At 41.4% G+C, this 22,992-nt stretch overlaps 1 protein-coding gene across 5 annotated transcripts in view; it reads right to left on the bottom strand.

Moving 5' to 3' along the window:
- The window catches only part of ITPR2 (inositol 1,4,5-trisphosphate receptor type 2), a 241,879-nt gene that overhangs the window by 109,573 nt on the left and 109,314 nt on the right, over window positions 1-22,992 (bottom strand). For all 5 annotated transcript variants that reach the window (XM_030959744.1, XM_030959743.1, XM_030959741.1 and 2 more), the window contains 7 exons: window positions 22,448-22,699; window positions 20,872-20,997; window positions 15,839-15,967; window positions 15,138-15,258; window positions 5,232-5,422; window positions 3,840-3,982; window positions 2,165-2,273 (listed from right to left, as the gene is read on the bottom strand). In XM_030959744.1, coding sequence (XP_030815604.1) covers window positions 2,165-2,273; window positions 3,840-3,982; window positions 5,232-5,422; window positions 15,138-15,258; window positions 15,839-15,967; window positions 20,872-20,997; window positions 22,448-22,699 — 1,071 coding nt within the window. The remainder of the gene's footprint in view (window positions 1-2,164; window positions 2,274-3,839; window positions 3,983-5,231; window positions 5,423-15,137; window positions 15,259-15,838; window positions 15,968-20,871; window positions 20,998-22,447; window positions 22,700-22,992) is intronic.

Genomic DNA, 22,992 nt, shown 5'->3' on the forward strand with positions numbered 1-22,992 from the left:
CCTCAGAGGCTGACTGCAAGGAAATCCAGGGATATGGAGCCAGGAGAGCACCAGAGACCTGAAACTCACCACCAAGGGGAAGTGCAACAATAGAATTGACATAATGTATGCAGGAATAGGTATAAAATCAGTGAAATAAGCCCCTACTCCTATTTTGCCTCCTGTCCCTTCAGCAAATGACATAGGCTACCTTCCAGTGGTCAAATGAAGGACAAAGACAGTAGAAGGTGCTCAGTGGTGGGAATTAATGCAAAGAGAGAGGAGGAAATTTTATTTCATTATTTCATCCTTCTTTCTCACTGTAGGAAAGTCTGCTGGAGGTTGACTATTTCTGTCAGGTTTATCACAGAAGATACAATTTGATGGGTGATTAGCAAACTCAGGCTTCCTGTCAAAATGTCCCACGTCCCCCTGTAACTTCGTTCTGGTTATGACCATTATGTATTTACTACTATTTTTATTTTTTTTAAATATCTGCATGCCATAGTTGAATAACTTTGCAGGCAGTGAGATCACAGCCCAAAAAAAGATGGGAAACACGCACATGAGGCCATTCATTGTGCTATTTTTACTGTTCTGAAGTCCATGGCATTGAACAATGACTCATAAGAATAGCAAGCCAGAGGAGCACTTGCAAAGCATATCCAAGCTTGTTTATTCACATATTTGTTTGCACTGATTCATCACATTCCTCAGTGTAAAACCAATGGGACTCCAGAGGAAGCACGGGGGAGAAATTCTGTTCAGAAAAAGCTTTTCCACCCACCATGCACCCCCAAGATGGTGGAGGTCACATGAGGGATTTGGGAATACACCTCCTTTACCCACTCCTGAAAAGCAGAGCCCTTAAAGACCTAGGGAGCACATTCCCTCTGATGGGAATTCCCTCCCTTAATTCTGTCTCCCTTTATCAGCAGCCAAAGCAGGGTACAAGGAGCAACTAAAACAAGCAAATCTTCTTGCTTGTTTCAAGTCCTACATTAAAAGTCGTGCCTTTTTTCCTCCCCTGTAGTCCTGAGATGAGGTTAACTTGTGGTGGGTCTGTGTAATTCTTTTAGAGAGGTTTGGCAAAGGTCAGTTACAAAAGCAAATTATTTTTCCCATGTGATGCAGTGGTGTTATGCACCCAGAATGTTATTAGAATAAATATGAATAATAATAAAGAATCATAATCATTTTAATGATTGACTAATAATCATTATAATATTATCATTCATTATTTTAATAATAATCATAATCAAAAAAATTCCCCTGTGAAATTTTCTTTATGACATTAAAAAAGAATTTGTCTGCCCAAGCCTAACCACAGTTTTCTGTGAGGAGGAGGTGAAGATGGGGTTGGTTTCCTCTGCTTACACTGGTTATTTTTGCACAGGGCAGGTTTGATGTCAGCACTGAGAAATTAGATGATAACTCCATGACTCATATTTAAGAGTGAAAAATGCTGAAAGGGTTTGGGGAATACCCAGAAATAGGGATAAGAGGAAATAACACAAAAGGCACTGGGATCAGGCTCAGAAAGAACAGGGACAGCTGACATCTACATCTGAATCTGCCTACTGATAGCCAAAGGAACAGGCAAAATGAAAGAGGCATTTGAAAGACTTGGTTTTGCAAGAGAAAACTGGGCAATGAGGGGAGAGAGGAATGCAAGAAATAATTAGACACTCACAGAGTACAGACTATGTCACTTCTTCCCAAAACTGGCAGCTCTGCTTAAACATTGCAGATTTCCTTTCACACATTTGGGAGCATTAAAAAGCATGTGGAGTACAAAAGTCTGGCACCACAGGCAGCAGGGAAAAACTGTACAATTGCAATTAAAAATCCCTTTATTTCCATTGATTTTATGGTAAAGTCGGGTGTCACAAATTAAGACTAATCTCCAGAAATAGAGAATATCCAATATATAATAATTACACATAGTAATACTTGCCACTGCTAATTCATTTCATCTTGCTTGCCTTGACTCTTACCAAGTCCCTCACACAGAACTATGTAAGGCAGAGAGTTTCTTTTGTTCCAAACCAACTTGCTACCTTACCACACTGTTCCTAAGACAGCAGGTTATCTCTAAAACATGCACAAGACTGAAACCATGTCAGATTCTGTTATTAATACCATGCTGTTAGTTCTACATTTAATACTAAAGTGGAAGCAGTACCTCTTCTGCAAAGTTGGTTTTCTTGTCAAGCATTTCTCGTAAAGTTTGAAGGATTTTAATGCAGAGCTTTTCTTCTTTCTCCATTAGCTTCTTTGTGTGATTAATCAACCTGAAAGTAAAATATTAAAACTTAAAGAGCATTACACATTGTTGCTAAGCCATGCTGCAATTTCTTTATGCAAAAATTGCCCATCACTATATTTTTCCTCAAGGAAAGGAAATAAAAGTGGTCAAGAGAAACCATAATTAAAAAGGAAATGGGACTTTCAAGGTGTTGGGAGATTTTGGTGTCAATTTGCATATCTTACTGCCCATACAGAAGACAGAATTCTACATCCACTTTTTTTGAGGGTTTACAGTTTAAGATCCAGACTTGCTATTTCATCCTTTATTTAAAGGTAACTTATTTTAACCATTATTTAAAGGTAACCAGTGTTCACCATGCATCTTGCAAACTTTAAAGGCTACAACCTTCACACCTTCCAATTTCTATGATGGTTATAATATATTTATGATGTAATTAGCAAATGGTATTCAGCCAAAAGGATTTCCAAAAAACCTTACATGGAAACCTTCAGAAATACAGACATTTGGATGAAACATAATTGTTGTTTACATTCACACAACCACTTGACAAGCCAGAAAACAAGGTCCATTTCTGTCTCTAGCTATGACTGTGACAGGAGTTTGGATTTGAGTCAGCTGAAGCCGATACCAGAAGCAGCCTTTCTGTCTTTGTGCAGAACAGATCTGTGCACAGGTCCTTGCACTGGTTCACACATTGCTGGAGAAATGTTTGTGAAAATAGGAAGGGAGGAAATCTGAAGACCTTGGACAGGTTTTGGGATTTTTTTTTTTTTTTTGCATTTTGATGCTGGCTTCAAACAGGAGTTTGGACAGAGGACATGGGATGAGATAATATCAAAATTGAATTTTTATTTTTTTAATTTTTCCAAACATATAAAGCATATTGTTATAATGCAACTTCTGCAGAATATGCAAATACCCAAGGAATCAGGAGAGCTGCCAAATGCATTCATTTCCCCCAAGTTATCTCTGTTTAAATTATAGTTTCTCAAGGGCAGGGAGGGCATCTCACTTCAGGACTAATAAAAAATTTGCAAGACTCTATTCCAATGCACAGACTGCAAATAAAACATCTAGTAATTCAAGACCAGATAGGGGTCCCAGTGAAATGTATTTTCCAAGAGCTGTTGGTAGTTTAAAATAAAAATATCAATTTGCTGTACCAAAAAAAATTTAACAAAAAACCCACGAGCCTTGAGCAGCCCACTGCTTCATTATGAATTCTTGAAAATTCTGCTATGGAAAATCTAAGTTTCTGTTGTAGATTTGGTAAAATGTAATAGCAAAAGTAGCCCATTGAGAAAACAGAAGTAGGCTGAGCCTGCCACAATTTTAACAAGCCACTAAAATCCCATTTCTAGCAGGTAAGGCAAGAAACCCTTCTCGCTCTATGCTCTCCAGACAACAAAACTGTTGAGAAATATAAAATATGGATCGAAAGACCTCACTTTAAGCTTTCAACAGTAAACTTGGTCACCTGCATGGTTAAGTCTCTGCTGTAAACCAGAGGTAAATGCTGTTGAAAAAGTTAAAACCCTGCCATCTTTTTTCCCAAAGAAGCAACCAGGCCCCTCTGCACGCCACTTACTTGGACATGAAAGCGCCACATCTTATTCTGGCATCGCTGCCCTCGGGGAACAGGAGCTCTGGGCTGTGCAGCACATCAACCAGCACTGAGAACTCGGCTTGCATCATGGGCGTGAACTGCTGCTCCAAGGAGGACACCACGTCCTGGGGGACACAGGAGGACATCCATAACTGCAGGAGAACTACAGCAACGTGCTGTGGAGTCGCACAGTTTGCTATGATGCACTGCTTTGCCCTGTGGGATGCCCAGCTGCAAGAGCCCTGGGCAGCCCAGAGTGGCTGTAAAGCCTCCTCAAGCCTTTCTTCACACCATTCCTCACACAGGGCAAGGGAGAGAAGGTGCCCATTGTTACTCTCTTTCAAATTTCTCCTCTGCTGTAGCGCTCACAAAACCTGCGGCAACAGTTAAGATGATGGTGTGCTGGATAAACAATGCTCACCACACACAGTTAATGTGTCACCTCAGGTGTGTCCTTGGTGTTTAGGGTCCCTGCATTTGTCTGGGTCCTGCTGTTTTCTCAGGTCATAAACCCCTGCTGCTGTTTAGGCTCTACATGAACAAGGTGATCTCCATCTCATGGCAATCTCCAGTGACACAAACATGATCTAGAACCCCCAGTATCTCCTCTGCAGCGAGAACAGGACACATGGCCATCAAAAGGCAGAAAGGAGATGCTGCTCTGTGGAGAACTTCAAGGAGAACACAACTTAAATATTGTGTGCAGTTTTGGGCATCACAATCTAAGTGTCCAAAGGAGAGATTTGGAGATGGTGAAGGGCCTGGAGGTGAAGCCACACACGGAGCAGCTGAGGGCACTTGGTCTATTCAGCTGGAGAAGAGCAGACTGAGGTCAGAGCTCACAGCAGTTCTGCAGCTTCCTCAGGAGAGGAAGAGGAGGGGCAGGCCCTGCTCTCTGTGACCAGGGACAGGACCCAGGAACGGCTGGAGCTGTGTCAGGGCAGGGTCAGGGTGGGTATCAGGGAAAGGTTCTTCCCCCAGAGGGTGCTGGGGCACTGAACAGGCTCCCCAGGGAATGGTCACGGCCCCAAGGCTGCCAGAGCTCCAGGAGCGTTTGGACAGCGCTCTCAGGGATGCACAGGGTGGGATTGTTGGGGTGTCCTGTGCAGGGTCAGAGGTTGGACTCAATGATCCTCATGGGACCCCTCCAGCTCAGCTCATTCTGTGATACCTCCTACCCCTCTCTGACTTCTGCAGCACCAAATACTGATCTTGAAGAGCTGAGCCTTTGCAGGCATCCCCACACAGAAGTGCAGTGGCTCCTCTCATCCAGCACTAAAAATGCACTGGGCCTGTCTCTGGTGTTTTCCACACCTGGCACACGTGAAATACCTGCAGTGCCACTGCTGCCCAAGCCATTTGCTATTTCTGTACCTGCAGTTTCTCAATGATGTTCCTGTAATCCCAGGCTGGCCCACCAAGAGCTTCCTTGAAGCGAGGTCCAGTGCGGGCTGACATCCTCCAGCCCATGGCCGCCCTCTGCACCATGTTGGAGTGACTCTTCATGAACAAGGTGTTCACCTGGCTGTCCAAATCCACTGGAATCGCAATCCCACGGTTCTTTGCTTTAATAGGAAGGAAAAACACAAGACATTTACAGTGGCAAAATTTGAAATTCTTATAGAGATCGTGGCATGCAACAGCCTGATCTCGTTGAAGTTAAGGGGCAGGGTGATATTGCTTCAACAGGTTTTAAAAATAAGGATCCTAAAAATAAGAACCCTTAAAAATAAGGGTACCTAAATGGTAGAAATCAGCCATAATCTAATTAAAGAAAGCAAGGTGTACTATTTTAAATGAGATGAGAATCATTTCTAGTATATATTTTCACAGACACAGATTTTTTTTTAAACAGAATAATTTTTCTACTAACTTGAAAAAAAATCCAGAGATATTAATAAGAGTAACAAAAGGAGCATGTGTTATTTCAACAGTTAGTTTTACTCTATTCAGAAGCAAATTCTGAAATTTTTCTTTCTAGTGGACATATGCACATTTATCCAATTTATCCCAAGTACTCTCTGTTGCTTTACTGTATATTCCTCTTGTGAAGACCTTGAGGAACCAAGTGCATACAAATTAAATTTGGAAAAGACTGTCTCCTTCTCTCTGAGTTTCCTATACTGCTAAACCCTGGATTCCTGGACGGTGCCTGGATGCCACTGCAATATATCCAGTAGTTAATAAACACCTGATGGCCTAACTAATAGTTAAAAAAATTAATCAATAGCTCAAAATTGTTTGGTTTTTTTTTCTTTTTAGACTTTAGAGGCAGGAAATGACAATAGAGAGAGTATCAGAATAAAAAACTGAAAATAGACTTGGAGGAATTCTTGCAGGGCATCCACTATTAAACTACTATGGCATCCTAAACTGTTGTTTGAAAAGGAAGGTTGAAAGGCAGCGTTAGAAGCTATCTGCCCTCTCCCCCAGTAAATTCTCTGTGTTAGCTGCTCCTTTCCATTCCACTGGAGATCAGACTGACATTGTTCTCTGGCTCAGCATGAGCAGTCTGAAATTCAACCAATAAACAAAAGTTTGCCCCATCCCTGGAAACGTTTCAGGCCAGGCTGGATGGGGCTCTGAGCAAGCTGGGATAGTGGAAGGTGTCCCTGCCCATGGTAGGGGATGGAGCTGGATGCTGTTTAAAGTCCTTTTCAACCCAAACCCTTCTGTGAGCCTATGATCAATATCTCTGAAAGATCAGGTTATGTTCCAGTGATTACACTCTGTATTCCATGTCATTTCACTTAATTTCTGTGGCACAGCTTATGTTTGAAAAAAACTTAAAAATAGAATGGAACAGTTCTAATCCATTTGTAATAATGACCAATAATAAGTAATTTTTCAGTTTTCCTTATTGAAACAAGCTGAAATTCTAAAAGCAATGAGCCCAAATTGCAGTTCTGCACAATGTTTCTCTGAGGCATTTCCCCACTATTCCTCACTAACACGCTTTCCACAGTGGAGGAAGGCATCAAAAATACTCCACCTCTTCCTCCCAGCTCTAAAATTCATCCAGCTTTATGTCCTGAACCTGTGAAGTCAGCAGGTGCCCTTCTGTCCCAAGCAGCCCATGCCTCCAGCCCCAGGGAGGACGTGCAGGCAGAGGCACCACACAGCTCTGATGAATGAAGGCTGCAGTGCTGCCAAGCACAGTGAGTCACAGATCCCAGGCACAAACTTTCTCTTCCCTCAGGACTAGATTGAAACGACAGCTTTTATTATAAACCTAAATCTGGCTGTGACACCTCAACCCCCAGCCTCAGAGACTGTGGCAAGGGCGTTCTGTCATGGGCCTCTCTTCCCTTTAATGGATCCCACAGGTTCAGGGCACCTTCCTCTCTTCCCACTGCAAGGTTGGATCGTGATGCAGGACTGGGGCTTCCCCCATGGATCAGGCTGTTCCACTGGGTGGAAGAGAATCTCTAGATTTGTTTCTGGTAGGCACTTTCTTTTAAATGGTTGGCCACAGGGAATTGAAAAAAAAATAGGTTAAGCTGGGAAGACACAAATTGACTTCTCCTTTCCACTCTCCATTTGTTTTGAAGGCAAGTTCCTGATTAACACGTGGAAAATGCCATGTATGGCTGGCCATTATTTCTAATGATTGTTTTTCCATGTAATTCAGCTGGGCTGTTTTTCAAAACACATTTGCCCTGTTGCTGCCTGCTTTACTACAGAAGTCCAATAAGGTTCTGCCAGGGTGGGTAGGGTGCTGCAGCCTATTAATCCAATTTATTGTGTCCTAATGTCAATCACTGGAATGCTATTGGACAATGCTCACTTCTCAATTAAGTGGAATGTATGCAGAATCCTGATATATCGAAGAATAAATTTAGCAATGGGGAGCATACTGTTCAGAGGAAAACCCAGACTTCTGCTGTCCTAGAGATGCCATTTGAAGTTAACAACTTCCATCAGTGTCTGAGGAGCAGTCAAGGACTATGATTGCTCAAAGAGTTGGAGCTAATTAAAACTATCACAAAGAAAACCAGAGAGAGAAAAAAAATACTCCTTTGTTTTGAGCAGTTCTTACATGTATAATTCCATTTGTAATTAAGATTTGTATTGGTTGTCAAAGGGCACTGTTGAAGTCTAAGCTATAAACAAAGCCTTTGTCTTCTTATTTCTTTTCAGCTTGTAGAAAGTTTATCTTTCATTTGTTTCACATTTCATTATTTAAAACTACATGAAACATATTTTTTACATTTTGGAAAGCTGATGAACAAATGTGAACATAAATATTTATTTTTAATTTAGGTGTTGTAGGCTGCTTTCCTCTTCAAAATGTGTCAATCTCCCTTAAAGTATCAACATCAAATATTTAAAAGCATGTTTATTTTTGTTCCACTTAGAAATACTTTTGGACAGCACTCAAACTTGCAAAGTATGGTTAGAGCTGGTAGACAAAGGAGCCAAGACAGGGTAAAATTCTGTCTTTCATCTGATTAATTTGGGAAAAAGCTATGTGGCTGTCTGTACAAAAGTATCCAGCAGGATACTTACCAGGATAGACTCAATGATCCTTGTGGGTCCCTTCCAGCTCAGAATATTGTGTGATTCTGTGATGTCTTCAGCACAGGTAAATTCTGCCCTGCAGTGGAGGGCATGTCCCAGGCTTATACAGTGCCCATTTCCCACCTAGGGCACTGTGCACAGGGCTAATTACATCCTGAATATACAGCACCATTTTGCCAGTGTCAGAGGAGATGGAATTTCTGGGAAATCCTTTAAAACTACTAACTCTCAATCTGCTGCTCCCAATTATCTCTCAGCAAGAGAGCCAAGAGGAGCCAAGACAAGAGAGCAAACACAACCCATGGCAGTGGTAAGAAACACAGCACTGCAAATTCAGCCAGCTCCCAGCAAAATGCCCTGCCCTGTGCTGGATGGGTCTGTGGGCATCCAGTGATCAGCAGCTTTCCTCCCCCTTACTGCTTAAACAATGAAGTAGTACTCAAAGACTCAAAAGAAAAGGGCACCAGGAATGCCAAGAATCAAGGAGGTAAAAATCAAGGCACTTTGACAAGCAAGCTCCAGCCAAGTCCCAGGAGCACAGTCCAGCTGCTCCCAGAGAGGCTGAAATGGGCCCAGGTGTTATTTTGTTAAATTACCTGCATGTAGTTCTCTTCACAGGAGCACAGCAATTGGACCTATTTCAGGCATGCCTCCTGAAGTACCATCCTTTCACTGTGCTGCTGCCTGTGTCTGAGGAGCAGTTCAGTCCTAAGGATTTCCAGGAAGTGGCCCTTGCCTGTAATTTTCCTTGGTTGCCCATTCTGCAGAATAATCTATCTTGCCATAAGGAATCCCGCTGTTCTCGCTATTTCCACCTACTGCTCCCTCATTTTAAATGTCACTCCATTAGCTTTTGCAGTATATACAGAACACACCAGAGTGTGGTGGCTTCACAGCTAATTAACCCTGAAGCATCCCTGGTGTGGGTTTTCAGGGGGACACACAGGCATTTGGTCCCTCAGAGCCCCTCTAGGAGGAGTGTGCCAGGCAGTCTGGGTCAGGAAAAAGCCCCAGCTGTACCTGGCTGTGAATCCTCGGCTCTGCTCCCAGTTTACACCCCCTGGTAGTCGCAGACAGCTCTATCATGTTCTCCCACACTTCCCAGTTGTCACGTAACAGAGTGATGCATATTTAGTTCAATTAATTTTGTTCCATAAATCAGTCCCTCCAGCTCCTTAATCATTTACTGACTGCTTAACAAATGCATTCGGATGGAGAGACACTAATGCTAGCAACAGCAAGACTTTTTAAGGGAAATAAAAGCTTTGTGTAGACAAGGCACAAACCTGCCAATCTTGTACCCTTCAGTTGGATGTTTTTTTCCAACAGAAAATCTACGCTAAAATATTTATCAGCCTGTAAAAAGATCATCATTGAATTTTTCTTGCAATTAGGGAAACACAAACAGTTAAAATAGAATAAAATATGTGCTTCATCTGAAATGTATTCTTCTTGCTGTCAAAAAAGTAACAACAGGATAATTATTTTATTTGAACTAAAAATTGAAAATGAAGGTCTAGCTTTTTATAAAATGGAAGAAAGATTTTAAAATTCAAATGGGAAGTGAAATAAACATACTTTCAGGACTGAAAGAAATTGTTATATGAAAATTCATCTATATGAACATTGAAATACACATAATAATTTCAAAGAAGCAACAAAATGTGACCCAGATTTTATGTTTAATATTTCCTATTTGTAATTTGTCAGGGAAAAGTAAAGGGCTTTAGAGGGCATAAAAGCATGGCCAAAGAAGAACCAGAGGAGAGGTTTTTTTTTTATTCTGTACAAGGAGGTATGGGTGACTTTAAAGTAGGGAATAAATACTCAACTAGAAAGGACTTCAGTACACCTTCAGACCATCTGCTCTCTGTTACAGACAACCCATGCTCTTTAATAACTCTAGAAAAATTTATTGAGCCCCATTTAAAATGATGGCAGCTTATCTGCCATTCCTCCTCCCTCTGCCTTCTCTCAGCCCACTGACCAAGGACATCCTTCCAAAGTGGGTTCTAATCCTCTGATTTACAATCTAAATTTATTTAGGTTATTTACAACCTAGCGTAATTTATGTCCAGTTGGTTTGGGGTCAGCACTGTCCTTCAGCTTAAACGTCTCTGTGACTATTTATCTTCTTAAGTACATTTAAAGAGCAACAACACAGGTCTGTGTTTTGCTAAGCAAAACATGTGGGGGTTCTGAATTCCCTTCCTGTAACAGAGTCCTCCTTTCCCCTGACCACCCCAGCAGTGCTTCCTCTGTACCTGTTCCAGCTTGGAACTTAGGAAATAGCAATCTTACAGGGCTCACCTCAAATTGGGTAGGATGGAAACAAGAATTCTCCTCTTGCTTCTCCTCCACAGCATCCTAGAACATAATCTGATAGTGACTAATGCAATTTGGCTTGCTAACAGATTTTTTTTTAAAGGGTCTGCCAAGAGACATAGTGTAACAAAATGCAGGTTCCAAGCTGGCACTGTTTACTCATCTGGGAAATTCCAATTATTTCATTATTGGTGGCCACAGCACAGTCACAGACAGACCATATCCTTGGGATAGACACAGTACCAGAGGAAAGATTCAATTTTTTAAAACATAATGGAGAAAACGAATGGATGCTAGAGAGACAAGAGTGTAAAACAACTGAATTTACCCCTGTAACAGAAAACTGATGCTCAGAGTGAAGATACAAGAATTGCTGCCTTAATTAAGAAGCAAAGATTGTTCTTTGCATGGGTCGTGAAGGATTGGTCAGGAAAGACCCTGCTTCAATACCATCTAGGATATGTAATTTAAGATATACAATCTTTGGTTCTGAGGAGAGGTGATATTCTCCAATCTTTAGAGAATGACAGTAGCTGGTTTAAAATGCAGACTTTGAGACTGGCCTCCATCCTTCTTAACCTTGCAAAGATCATAAAATGCATGAACTAAAAGTACTTTGATAATGAATTCATTTGAAATAAATTAAATTGTTGGATGTCTTATTTCCTCTGTTTTCAAAAAGGTCTAGGTATTTTTCAGTTGTTGCTATTTTACCAGGGAGATAGGAGCTGTTTTAATTATTCACTTTTTGGACTGTATTTTCAAGTAAAAGCTCAGTCTTAGGTAATAAAAGAGAAAAGGCCAAAAGTGATATATGTATGTGTTCATTCTCACCAGTGTGGTAACCTGCTTCAGAAATCCATGCGAACAAATCACACACACACATAGACACACACACACATACATATATATATCTGTATGCGTGTGTGTGTGTGTATATATATACACATATAAAAAATGTAATTTCACAAGTGTTTCTACTCAGGCCAAGTAGCCAAAAGTTTCCTGGGCAATAGAAACCTGGTGCACATTGATTTCTGTGTTCCAAACCTCCTGGATTCAGAGAGGGATCTGCTGAAGAAGAGGAGCAAGCCTCTACGCTTCCTGCTGAACTGGAGGCAGAAAAGTGCCTGGAGACAAAGCAGCAAGTGAGGCTTGAAAAGCTTATGCAGTTTTTCCCTGGTGGTAAAGTGGAGTTGAAGTACCAGGGTTATAAAAAAATAAGCTTCTGTGAGATATCCTTTTGTTGACCTGGAAGGTAACACACATCCTTACAGTGCTCATCAGAAAGTAGATGTAATGATCTGAAGCTCTTGAGGCAGTGCTTGCATCCACCTGCCAGCAACAAACCAGGAAGCTCTGAGCAGAGTGTATGTTGCTTAAACTTGCTCTCAAGTGTGTCATTTTGAAAGTGTGTCATTATATGGATCTTTGATATCATGGGAGATCTGTGTATGATCTTTCTTTCTTCCCCTAAGATTCATTTGTAAATCCAGGGCAATGACACCAAAAAAAAAAAAAAAATCATGTTTGTTCTTTCAGGTCTATACTCCATTTATTTTCCCTCAGAAATCTTTGGTCCCTGCTGTAAATCTGTCCAATACTCAATCTCTCTGATACAGGCAAAATCTTTTTGGAGGTTTTTTAAAGCCTTGCTGTGAAACACAAAGGCCCTAACATTAAAGCTGTAAGATTCTCAAGTCAGAAAAGGGGAAAAAAGTGTCCACATATGCAACCAACAGAAGAGGCACAGAAGGTTGCTATGTTTGTATTGTATTATGGAAGATGCCTCTGGCTTCTCAAAGTGAGGCATCATTTTGGGCAGAGGAACACTCGACAGAGAAAGGCACCAAGCACACACTGCAATCACAGAAGGGCCTTGGCTGTAAAAGCCTCTGGTATCCCTAGCTGGGGCATTTTTTCCAAATATTTGCACAGAGAAGAACAGGCCTACTCCATTAGCCCAGGCAAGACATGTCTGTCACCGTGCCTAAGAACACTGAGTATCACCCGCTGTTAAAATCTCTGCTGGCCAGGCAAGTTTTGCACAGGCGTGTTTGGCAAAAACTCTGCCTCCACTTCTTCTCCAGCTACCTTGCTCTTTGGGGAAATCCCCCTCACCTCTTCCCTTCTGCACTGTCAAAATAAACCACTCAATAAAAACGTGGCAATTGTCTGACACAATGTAACTTTACCATGCTGGATATTGCTATTAGTGATGAATCCCTGAACAGTTGTTAGGATATGGGCAAGGAAATCAGCAGAGCTGCTCTGAGGCTGCCAGCCCATGGCACCCCAGGGGTTCCCAGCCTGGCAGTTCCTGCTGCAGGGAAGCCCCAGAGCAGGACACAGAGTGATGCCCTTCAGTGGCAGCTCAGCTCTGCTACACCTGAGAGTACCCAAGGCATGGCTGGGGGCCCATGGGTGGGAAGCCAGAGGAGCAAGAAGGAGCCTGGACCCATAGGATAGCACAAGAGCTTACTTAAAAAGAACCAAACCAACTCTAAACCATCTCCAGAAAAAAGAAAACAGAATGAAAGAAAGGACTGTAGTGGAGGTAGAAACTGAGTTCCACAAATAGGATACAAAGTCACATATCTGAAGCAAACTCCAGACTTCAGCCATTCCTGGAGCCCCCAGAAACAAGAGGCACACAGAGGACTGCCCAGCAAAGCCCACCAGCCCTTTCACGTGTTGGCACACCTGACATGAAGCTGGATCTGCCATCCCCTTAGGGTGACCTGTGGTTTCCTCTCAGGCTGCTGTGGGGACAAGTTCAGCTTGTCTGTCTCAACCGGGCAGAATCATAGAATAATTTAGGTTGGAAAAGACCTTCAAGATAGAGTCCAAGCACTAACCTAACAGTGCCATGTCCACCACTGCACCAAGTCTCTAAGTGCCACATCTACATGGTCTTTTAAGTACCTCCAGGGCATGATGACTCAACCACTTTCCAGGGCAGCCTGTTCCGGTGCTTGACAACCCTTTCCGTGAAGAAATTTTTCCTAACACCCAACCTAAACCTCCCCTGGTGCAACCTGAGAACTTTTGTTCTTGTCCTAGCACATGCTCCTTGGGAGAAAAGAAAGCCCAGTGAGACCCTGGCCTGACTCATCCAGCAATCAGCAGAGCTCTGCATCGCTGGAATTTGCTGGGAATTTTTCAGGCTAGAATCAGCTGTGTGCTGCGGGCACGTAGCCAAATGGAAAATAAACCCATGCTCAGATGCCTCCAAACAGCCTCATCTTGATGAGATAACACAACAACCTCTCTGAGCTGGAATTTTATTTCAGATGCAGCTCTACAGAAATGAAGACATTGAGCTGCCTACAAGCACACAGAGAGCATGGTTGGTCTCAAACCTACTCTCACCTGCCCTATTTCTCCCCCTTTCCCCAGACTCCCAAAGGAAGTAATTTATTGACGACTGTTTCCAGAAATGCCAGAGAAGAGCAAGGGGATAAGTGTTAAACACACAAACAAGAATTTGTAGAGATGGAGCTTTATGTGAGACTGTAGTAGCTATAGCATTAAGGAAATAAAATGTCTTCAACTTCCAAAGTTTGTTTGCCAGATGGATCCCTAATTAAATCATTTGCACAGCAAATAAAACAATTGAAGGTTGCTAAATTTTTAGGTAACTGCTTATTCACATTCACACAGAAAGTTAATGAGATGTTTTGGCTAAAATGTTAAATGATACTTCTGTAAGGCTGTTCCAAAAATCTAAATTTACAGTTGATTGTTACAGTGCTGCAGGTGGCTCTAGTACCCTCTCATATTGTTTCATCATTATTTATTAATACTTTTTAATAAATCTATCAACAATAGAATTTAGCCAGTTTCTGTGTATCTCTGCCTCTACTCAGCTTTCATTCCCAGTGAGCAGAAACTTATTCTACAAGCAATCAATTGGAAACTACATTGAATAATCCTTTATTCTGTCAGAATAGAATGGCAGAAGACTTTAAAATCATATTTATAGAAATTTAACTTAATTAACTTTTGCCAGTCTTAGCTATGTTCTGGTGAAGAATTTTTTTTTTAAATGTAGGATAAGAAGTTTTTAAAAATGTATTTTAACAGGGATGCCTTTGCTTATGTTGTGATTTAATATCATAACTTGTTTGATATTAAAAAGTTAAAATCTTCAAGAGTTTCAACCATCAAATTAAAATTGATGGCTGAAAGCTCAATCAGCACTCGATAGCAAACTCATCCCTCTGCCCTACCAGTTTCACCCTAACAACCCTATTTGATGGGGCAGGTTTGAACAGGTTATAAAAGAAGGAAGTATTTAGCCTCAGAAAGTGGGATTTCTGAAATCACTACTGACACAACTTCAGGATGGTAGAGTCAAATTAAAATTTGTTAAACTTCAAGTCTGATCTTTAAACACAAAGAGTAATAATCAAAGTAAAACCTGGCACCTACCCACTTCAGCCAAAGTCTTGATACAGGACTCCACTGAGGCTTTCTGTGTTGGGTTTGGCCAGGTACAATTGTAAATTCTGAAAGCAGACTGCAGCAGCTGAATAAAAACAGGCTGGTGTGTCTGGAAACAAAAACAAGCACATGATTTTACCCTTAAGGATCTCCTCACAGCTGCCCTAGGGTTTGACACAACGTAAACCAAGGGGGTTTTAGCTTGTAGACTCATGTTATGGCTCCATTAAATTCTCTTTGATCTTTAGGTCTGGCAGGAGCAGAAATCAATGCTGCACCTCTAAAAAGGCCAAATCCTGCAATGTTTCCTTAGATTGCTACCAATATCAAGCAAACACAGTACACAGCATAAAGACAGAGGAGTTTTTCCCATTCTCAGGTGTGTGTCCCTTCTGTTACAGGACACAGCATCTCCCTCACACAAAGATTTTTCTACAAGGATATCCCCTCCAATGGATTCACAAGAGGCAGAACTAACTCTGACCACATTGAGCTGTCTACTGGCTGGAGATGCAAGTGACTAAAATGAAGAATTAAATGTTTTAAAGAGGGATTAATCTGGAAGTCAGTGGCGTGAAAGGGGACAGAGAAATTAAAAGAGGATGAAAAGAGACAGCATTCCTATGCAGGTAGCAGAAGGTATCTCATTCATGGTCTGAATAGCTGATTTGTCTGTCTCTTCTCCTTACCTGGAGGCTGGTGCTGTTGTCTGAAAATGGTGAATTGAAGAAGCCACTCACAATGCTCATGACAGGCTCAGTGACATATTTCTCCAGAGACGTGTCTGCGTGTTTACGATCCGTGGTTGTGTTACAAACCTGCAGGGAAGGAGGAGGAAACAATGAGATTTAGTTCTCCCCAATAAGCAAGCTTCATTATTTGTATTTATTACAACACATCTGATATTTCTTCTTAAAGTAAAAACAAAGGATTTTTATATAGTATCTATCAGAGAGAACTATGTTAGAGTTGAAATTGGATTTATTATAGCTTATTTTTCTTCTTGGAGGTCCACCCTTCTCTTCTGAACTAGTTCTTTCTGGCTGCCTGCCTTTTCTTTCCCACACCATGAAGAAAAGATCCCCCTAAATCAGCACACTGCATGCCACTTACACATTTAGACAGATTCAAGAAGAAAATGGACCTTTCCTCCCATTGCAGGGCTGGTTGGAAGATGCTTCAGAGACAGATGAGACATAAATAACTCAGGTTAGAAAGATTTCATACAACATTTAGCTTCTCTCAACAATTAATCACCACAACTGGGTGGAAAACGTGAAGCTCATTTGCAAGAAAAATGTTTAAGGAGGGAAGGAAGGGAGACAGCACACTCAATACCAACAGGCTTTAGGATGGTACTGGAAGAGAGGCAGCATTTCTTTGGGAAGCCACATGGGAAAAATACAGAAGCCAAGCTAAAACAATGAAAGAAGGGAATGGATGATACCAGGACAGCTCTGGAGCACAGAAGGATGATTGAATGGTGGGAGGAAGTGGGAAGATTTGTACAAAAGGTTCCTGAAGACTCCCTTTGGTACAACACTTAAAGTTTGTTGCTGTATAAAGATGTCACACTTAAAGAAAGGGAAAAATTACTGGTGTGGATTACATCCTTCAGTATTTCCTTTATTTCTCTTCAACACTTTTGAACATCTATACAGAGTCATGTTGACTTTGCATGTGTCAGTGTACACAGTACTGAAAGGAGTCTACAGAGAGCCAAAAAGTGAGAAAGGCAAGACTGAACGAATAAATAGTACAGACTGTAGTCATACTACCTCTTCAACAGCCTTTAAATAAGCAGCTGTAGTCATGTTTAACAAGAAATGAATGCAGAGTTGTTTTCTCTTCATCTATACAAGCCAGAGATGACTATGATGTTCTAGGGAATCTATGCAAAAGCAGAATTTATTTTGTATACAAAAATTCCAGGGATAGGAGTCATTGCCATCTGTGCATTTAATACATAACCCCAAACCTGCGTGGCACACACTTACCATTACATCTCTTCAGGGATAGGGAGTCCAGAGAAGCTGATTGAATTGCTTAAGGTCACAGGGAAAAGTTGGTGACAGAAGCAGAGAGATAAGCCACAGCACCTGAATCTCACACAGGGCAAAGATTCTCTCTAATTACACACTGCCACTGTCACTACAAGACAGCAATTTCACCAGGAATGTTTTAAGAAGCTCTACTGACATGACATCCAAAAGCACCTGTGTTCAGGGTATGCTAGAGCTCAGGGGAACACAGAAGCACCTTGGGTCTAGCACACAAACATTGTCATGTAGAGGCAGAGGAATAACCAAAGATAACTTCAGACCTAGACAAATGAGGCATCTTGAGGAGTTTGCTTGTCTACTTATCTAAAATGTGTCAGATAAATCAGCCATGCTTCCACAGAGTGCATTTTTTTATCACCCCAGGAAAGATTTTGGTCAGAGAAGCAACAGTGGCTAAAATGAAACAGCAAACTTATCAGCCCTTCTGTTTTGGGAAAAGTGTGACACCACCAACACCCGCAGTCCTTCTGAAGGTAAATGATTCAGTTAATAATCAAAACTTGTTGGTTTTTTGTTTTTTAAGAGATCATAGAACTAAAAATCTCTGGAAGTTCTTTTGCTTTTAATTCATCTGCATGCCAATTTTGGCTGGAACCAGTGGCTCTGAGCTCAGCACTTGCAGTCCCAATAGGAAGACAGGGAGCTGTGCAGTGCTAGCACAATGAATGCAGAAATCACCAAAACTAAATTCCAGAACACTTTTAAGCTTTCCCCTTCAGCTGCCTGAAAGGCAGAGCCATATGTGGGAATGCCCCTCTGCTCAAACACCGGTCTGAAAAATTCCCAGCACAGAAGGAATTTGGAAATCCTCTCATTTGTTCTTATCCCTCTGCCCTTTGGGGACTGACAGATCTTCCTCCGTGGAAGAAAAAAACCAAAAACCTGAAATGCATGAAATGGAGATGAGGATTGAGAAAGCAGTGTTTAAAAACCCCTTAAGAGGCTTTGGGACCAAAACTCACATGAATAATACTTCAAAAATTCTGCGGAGAAAGCCAGGATGACTTTACAGCTGTCAGATCCTCAGCTCTTGTCTTTAATCCTGCTCAGACTACAGCTGCTGACTTACACAAGCTGGGCCACACACAGGAAAGGGAAGCCTTTCCTTGAGCAGCACCCACTTTGCTCAGCTGTAAGGCTGTAAGTCACACCCAGCAGAAAGTAGGTTGGCAGAAGCTGTGGAAGCAGGGTGCCTTTGAAAGCACGACAGCTTTTGGCAAACCCAGTTTATACGGATCCGCCTCGTGGCTGCTTTGCAATGTATCATGTTGTTGAAAGGAAAATGACAGCTGTGGACTAAATATTTCCTTCCTCAATCCAGAAACAGATTTTAAAAATCAGTAACTTTTTTTTTTAATATATATATCTAAAACAGAAAGAATCCAACCTGAGGATAACACTCTCCATCTTTCACCTTGGTGCTCTCCAATAACAGGCTCAAAGCTCACAACCTCACCCACTGACAGGCATTTGTAGCAGCTAAAAGAAAAGCATTTCCCCTTCCCCCATGCAAAAGCATCCCTTTTAGCTCACTGGAACACAGAGGATCAAAGGGCTCTTTTTCTAAATGCTTTGAAAGCTACTGTAGCATCTTTCATGAGGCTGACAGCATTCTAACTGTCCTGATAGCTACAGAACGCTGATGTATTTATAACACTTGGGCTCTGTTGGGGCCCCAGAGCACCAAATCTGAACAAATACACTCCATAACCTGGAAAATACAGCTATCCATGGCTGAAGAGCAGGACAGGCCAGAGCACTTCTGACACACTCGCAGGAGAGGAGAATAAACCTGCATTTTGCCAACAGCACCCACGCACAAAATGCAGCACTTCTCCTCTTCACCTCTGAAGACCTGGGGTCTAATTTCTCTCAGGAGAGAGGTGTGTGAAAACAAGCTCAGTGGTCACCAGCATCAGGACAAGCCCCCAGCATTTAGCACAGAGCAGCTTGTCTCCAGGCTCATGAGAGGAAACCTGGACAGAGCCCTCTTTCTACTTGTCTGCTTCTAGCCCAGGGACACAGAAAATTGGCCATGTTCAAGGGCTAGGGAGGAGGGATAGTGTGTTTGGAAAGTCAGGGTCAGGACACGTCAGGAAAGGGCAACCCAGAAAGGGAATTAAAAAGAAGAAAATACTTCTTGAGATAAAACCAGTAAGGTTAAAAGTCAGAATGCTCCTCCAAGGATGTTTCTCATCTTAATTTTCAACCCAGGTCTTGTCCAGGAGGGCTTTCACTATGCAACACAACCACAGAGACAAAGCAGCAACAAAAGAGGGTTTGTAGAGGACTAATTACTGCTGAAAATGGCTCCCACCAAAAAAACGAGAGCACAAACATCCCTGCCTCAACCTGCTCCAACAGTAAAATAAAAAGGTTAAAAAAAATACACCAAAATAAAACCAAAACAAAAGACACACACACACACCAAAAAAAAAGGAAAGAAAAAAAACACAAAAGAAAAACTCCAACCATATAAACCATAGATAAGGTTTCTGTTTCACTGAAAAAAATGAACAGGTCCCAATAACTGTTGCACAGCGTAAGTCTTTGTACTCCTTCTTCTTTCAGTCAAAAATCATTGTATTTTCTCCTAATAGGTCTCACAGGAATTATTTTGTGGCACACTATTACTTTGGGATCATTGTCTGCTGCAAGACCGAACTGAGATTCTTTATCTTTTCTCTTCATTTCAATGAAATGAAGAATGCAAGGAGTGAGAACTTAAGTATTATAAAATGTAATGGACCATGGACTGGGAAAAACCCAAAATCCATGGTTCTACTTCTTGAGCAGAGAGAGCAACACCATTGTTTGTCATTAATATTGTAATTATTTATAATGGCAAGAAGCATTAACCTCCTAGAAAAGGATGTGTAGTGCAGGCTATAATCATTACATCACACTGGCTTCCCCTTATGGCTCTACTACTGTATTTAATCCCTGTGGAAGTCATAAGATTGTTCTTGTTTTCTGCCTTCAAAATCCCTGGGAATGAAGCTTAATTCAACTTGCAATTTAAATTTTTAATTCAAGAAGTACTGACACCATGAGGCTCAGTGAGGACCACAGGAAGGGCAGGCCTGTGGTAATGACTGTGCCCTGTCCCCTTGCAGCTGTAATTTATATTTGAATTAGTATTCTGAGGGACCACAGCTCTACACCTGCCTTTCACATCAGCAATGGGAATGCAGTGACAGGAGAATGAAAGACAAAAATAGAGACTAAAGAAGGAACATAAGCCAGAGAAGATTTTGATCCCTGATCCTCACTATAACAACAGAATAAAGGAAGAGATTACAGATGGAGGGTTTTTTAGTCACCACCATAATGACATTTAATGCACCTTCCCAAAAGATGTATACAGGCTCTCAACCATGTACACACCCCCAAGAAAGAAAGAAAGAAAAGAGAAAGGCACGGGTTCCAAGATGCCCTTTTAGAAAGAGAAGGCTACTAGTAATTAGCAGGTTAAATTATGATAAAATCATAGAAATGACTGTTTGTTAAACAAACAAACCAACTAACCACACTTATCCTATTGGCAACTTCGAATAAAAATACTTAACAAAATAAAAGTTCACAAAAAAACCCCGTTACTGCCAGTTCAGTTGTCACCCATGACCAATCTGTAATATTTAACACGTGGTGAAGCTTACCCTTGCCATATCAACAAGGAAGTTCTCAAAAAGTTTCCAGATATGGTTACTGGCATAGATTTCTTTCATTTCCACTTCAGTGTCCACGTAACAGTGGTTAACAAAATTAACATAAGCAATTTTCACCTGCAGGAACAGCAAAAACAAAATCACTCTGAAATGGAACAGTAAAAACAATTAATGCAATGTTTTCTATCTGCAAAAATACTGAATAATAAAGATGAACCTTCCAGTACTAACAAACATTCATAACCATAATAATGCACATGTTTGGTTCTGAAGATTTAGGGAGAAGCTGGGCAACACATGCCTTAATGTGTTTACTGAAAGACCACAGGAAGAAAAATGGAAAGGTTTTGCAAACATCCTTATTCTAATGACAAAACCCCCACAAGACAAACCAGTAATGATTCTGGTATTTAACTGATATTAAGACTAGCAAGGCCTGGCTCCAAAGCCAGAGGTTGTCAGAATGCAGGACACTCTGCACTTGCCAGTTGACTATGGTAGGTTGAAGCCTTATGACAGGCTTGCCAAATATAAAATAAAAAGTCTTTGGCAGAGCTGGGACTGAACTCCCTGTATTTCCACAATCCTAATGCAGCACTTGCATCTGGGATCTAAATGGCAGAGAAAGGTTGTGGTGCACTGGGACTGCAGCAATGGCAGCACAAGACTTAGGAGGAGGACATGCCAGGACTCCTCTCTGGCATGACAAGTCTGCATGTGCACAGCATAAAAATGGATGCTCAGTGCCCAAAAATGTATATAGATTAAATATAAACATATGCAAATGCACTGAAAATTTCTTAGCACGGTCAAGGGAGATGAGATAGTTCCATATGTTTAATGCAGTAAAGACAAATCTCAGATCAGACCTTTAGGTTTCTTTTGTTTGGGATTTTTTTTCTAATTAGCATCTGTTGAAATTAATATTAAGGGGAACTTTTGGGCAAAGCAAACATATTTCTTTTTAGCAATAAGATCATTTGATCACAAGGGCAATTTTCATGGCACAGAGGGAGTTTTAACTCCTGCAAGCCCTAGTTCTGTTGCTTGAGCCCCATTTTCCCACCAGATAATATCACAGTCCTACTTTAGCAGGACACATACAGAATTGTGCCTTCATCTGCAGTGAATAAAAATATTCGCCGGACTGCAATTGAGTTTAATAAAATGAGACTTCACCCAAATTCCCACTGACTTCAGCATGGACAGAATTTTATCTATCATTTCCAAGAAATTCAGGCAATGGCAAAACATTGGCTTAACACAACATTCAGCTGGGTCTTCACAGTTTCAGTCAGAGGTTACGAGTGCATTAAACTCTGGCAAGTGGCTGGACAAACCCAAAAGAAGGTGTCTGAAAAGCTGACAAACAATGCATTAAGGACAAGGAATGTTCTGTGGAATAAATACTGTCTATCCTTTCTCACTTATTCACCTTAAGAAGCACCACCCATTCCCAGCCCATTCCCTGTGCAAATATTCAACTTGTCAGTGCATGATAACAACAAAACATTGTCTGCTTCCTAAAAATGCTAAGTCTGCTTGCTCCTGCCATGAGGGATCTTACCTCAGGAATGCAGTCATCATGGGTCACTACCCTGACAATATCATCCAGGGGCAGCAGTGAATTGCACTTGATCTCTGTGTACACATTCTTGCCCTCGGTGCAGGCGGCCAGCAGCTCCACCAGAGTGATGTGATAGGCCAAGGGGCCGCTCTCGTCAGCTCGGTCTCGCTCTGAACACATCATCTGGAGCAGCACTGGGAAGGATGCTCTGTCATTGTAGAATATCAGCACATCTTCACCGCCATTTATCAGCTGAGAAAGAGAGCACAAGCTTCTGAGCACCCTGCACTGCAATCATTTTGGACTCAATGATTTTAAAGGTCTTTTCCAATCTAAATGATTCTATGATTTTCTTAATTTCTTATTTTATCTCTAAGTAGGCAAAGATTCTCTAGCGAAAACACAAACAACAAAATAAAATTTACTCTGATGCAGTTTGCCAAATGAACATGTCAAAACAATATCCAAGGCAAACTTCTGCTCTTATCAACATAAGTGCAAACCTGGAATAACTCGCCAAGGAATGCACTAATGCAAGGTGAATT

This window comes from Camarhynchus parvulus, chromosome 1A (genome assembly GCF_901933205.1).
Source record: "Camarhynchus parvulus chromosome 1A, STF_HiC, whole genome shotgun sequence".
Taxonomy (NCBI): domain Eukaryota; kingdom Metazoa; phylum Chordata; class Aves; order Passeriformes; family Thraupidae; genus Camarhynchus; species Camarhynchus parvulus.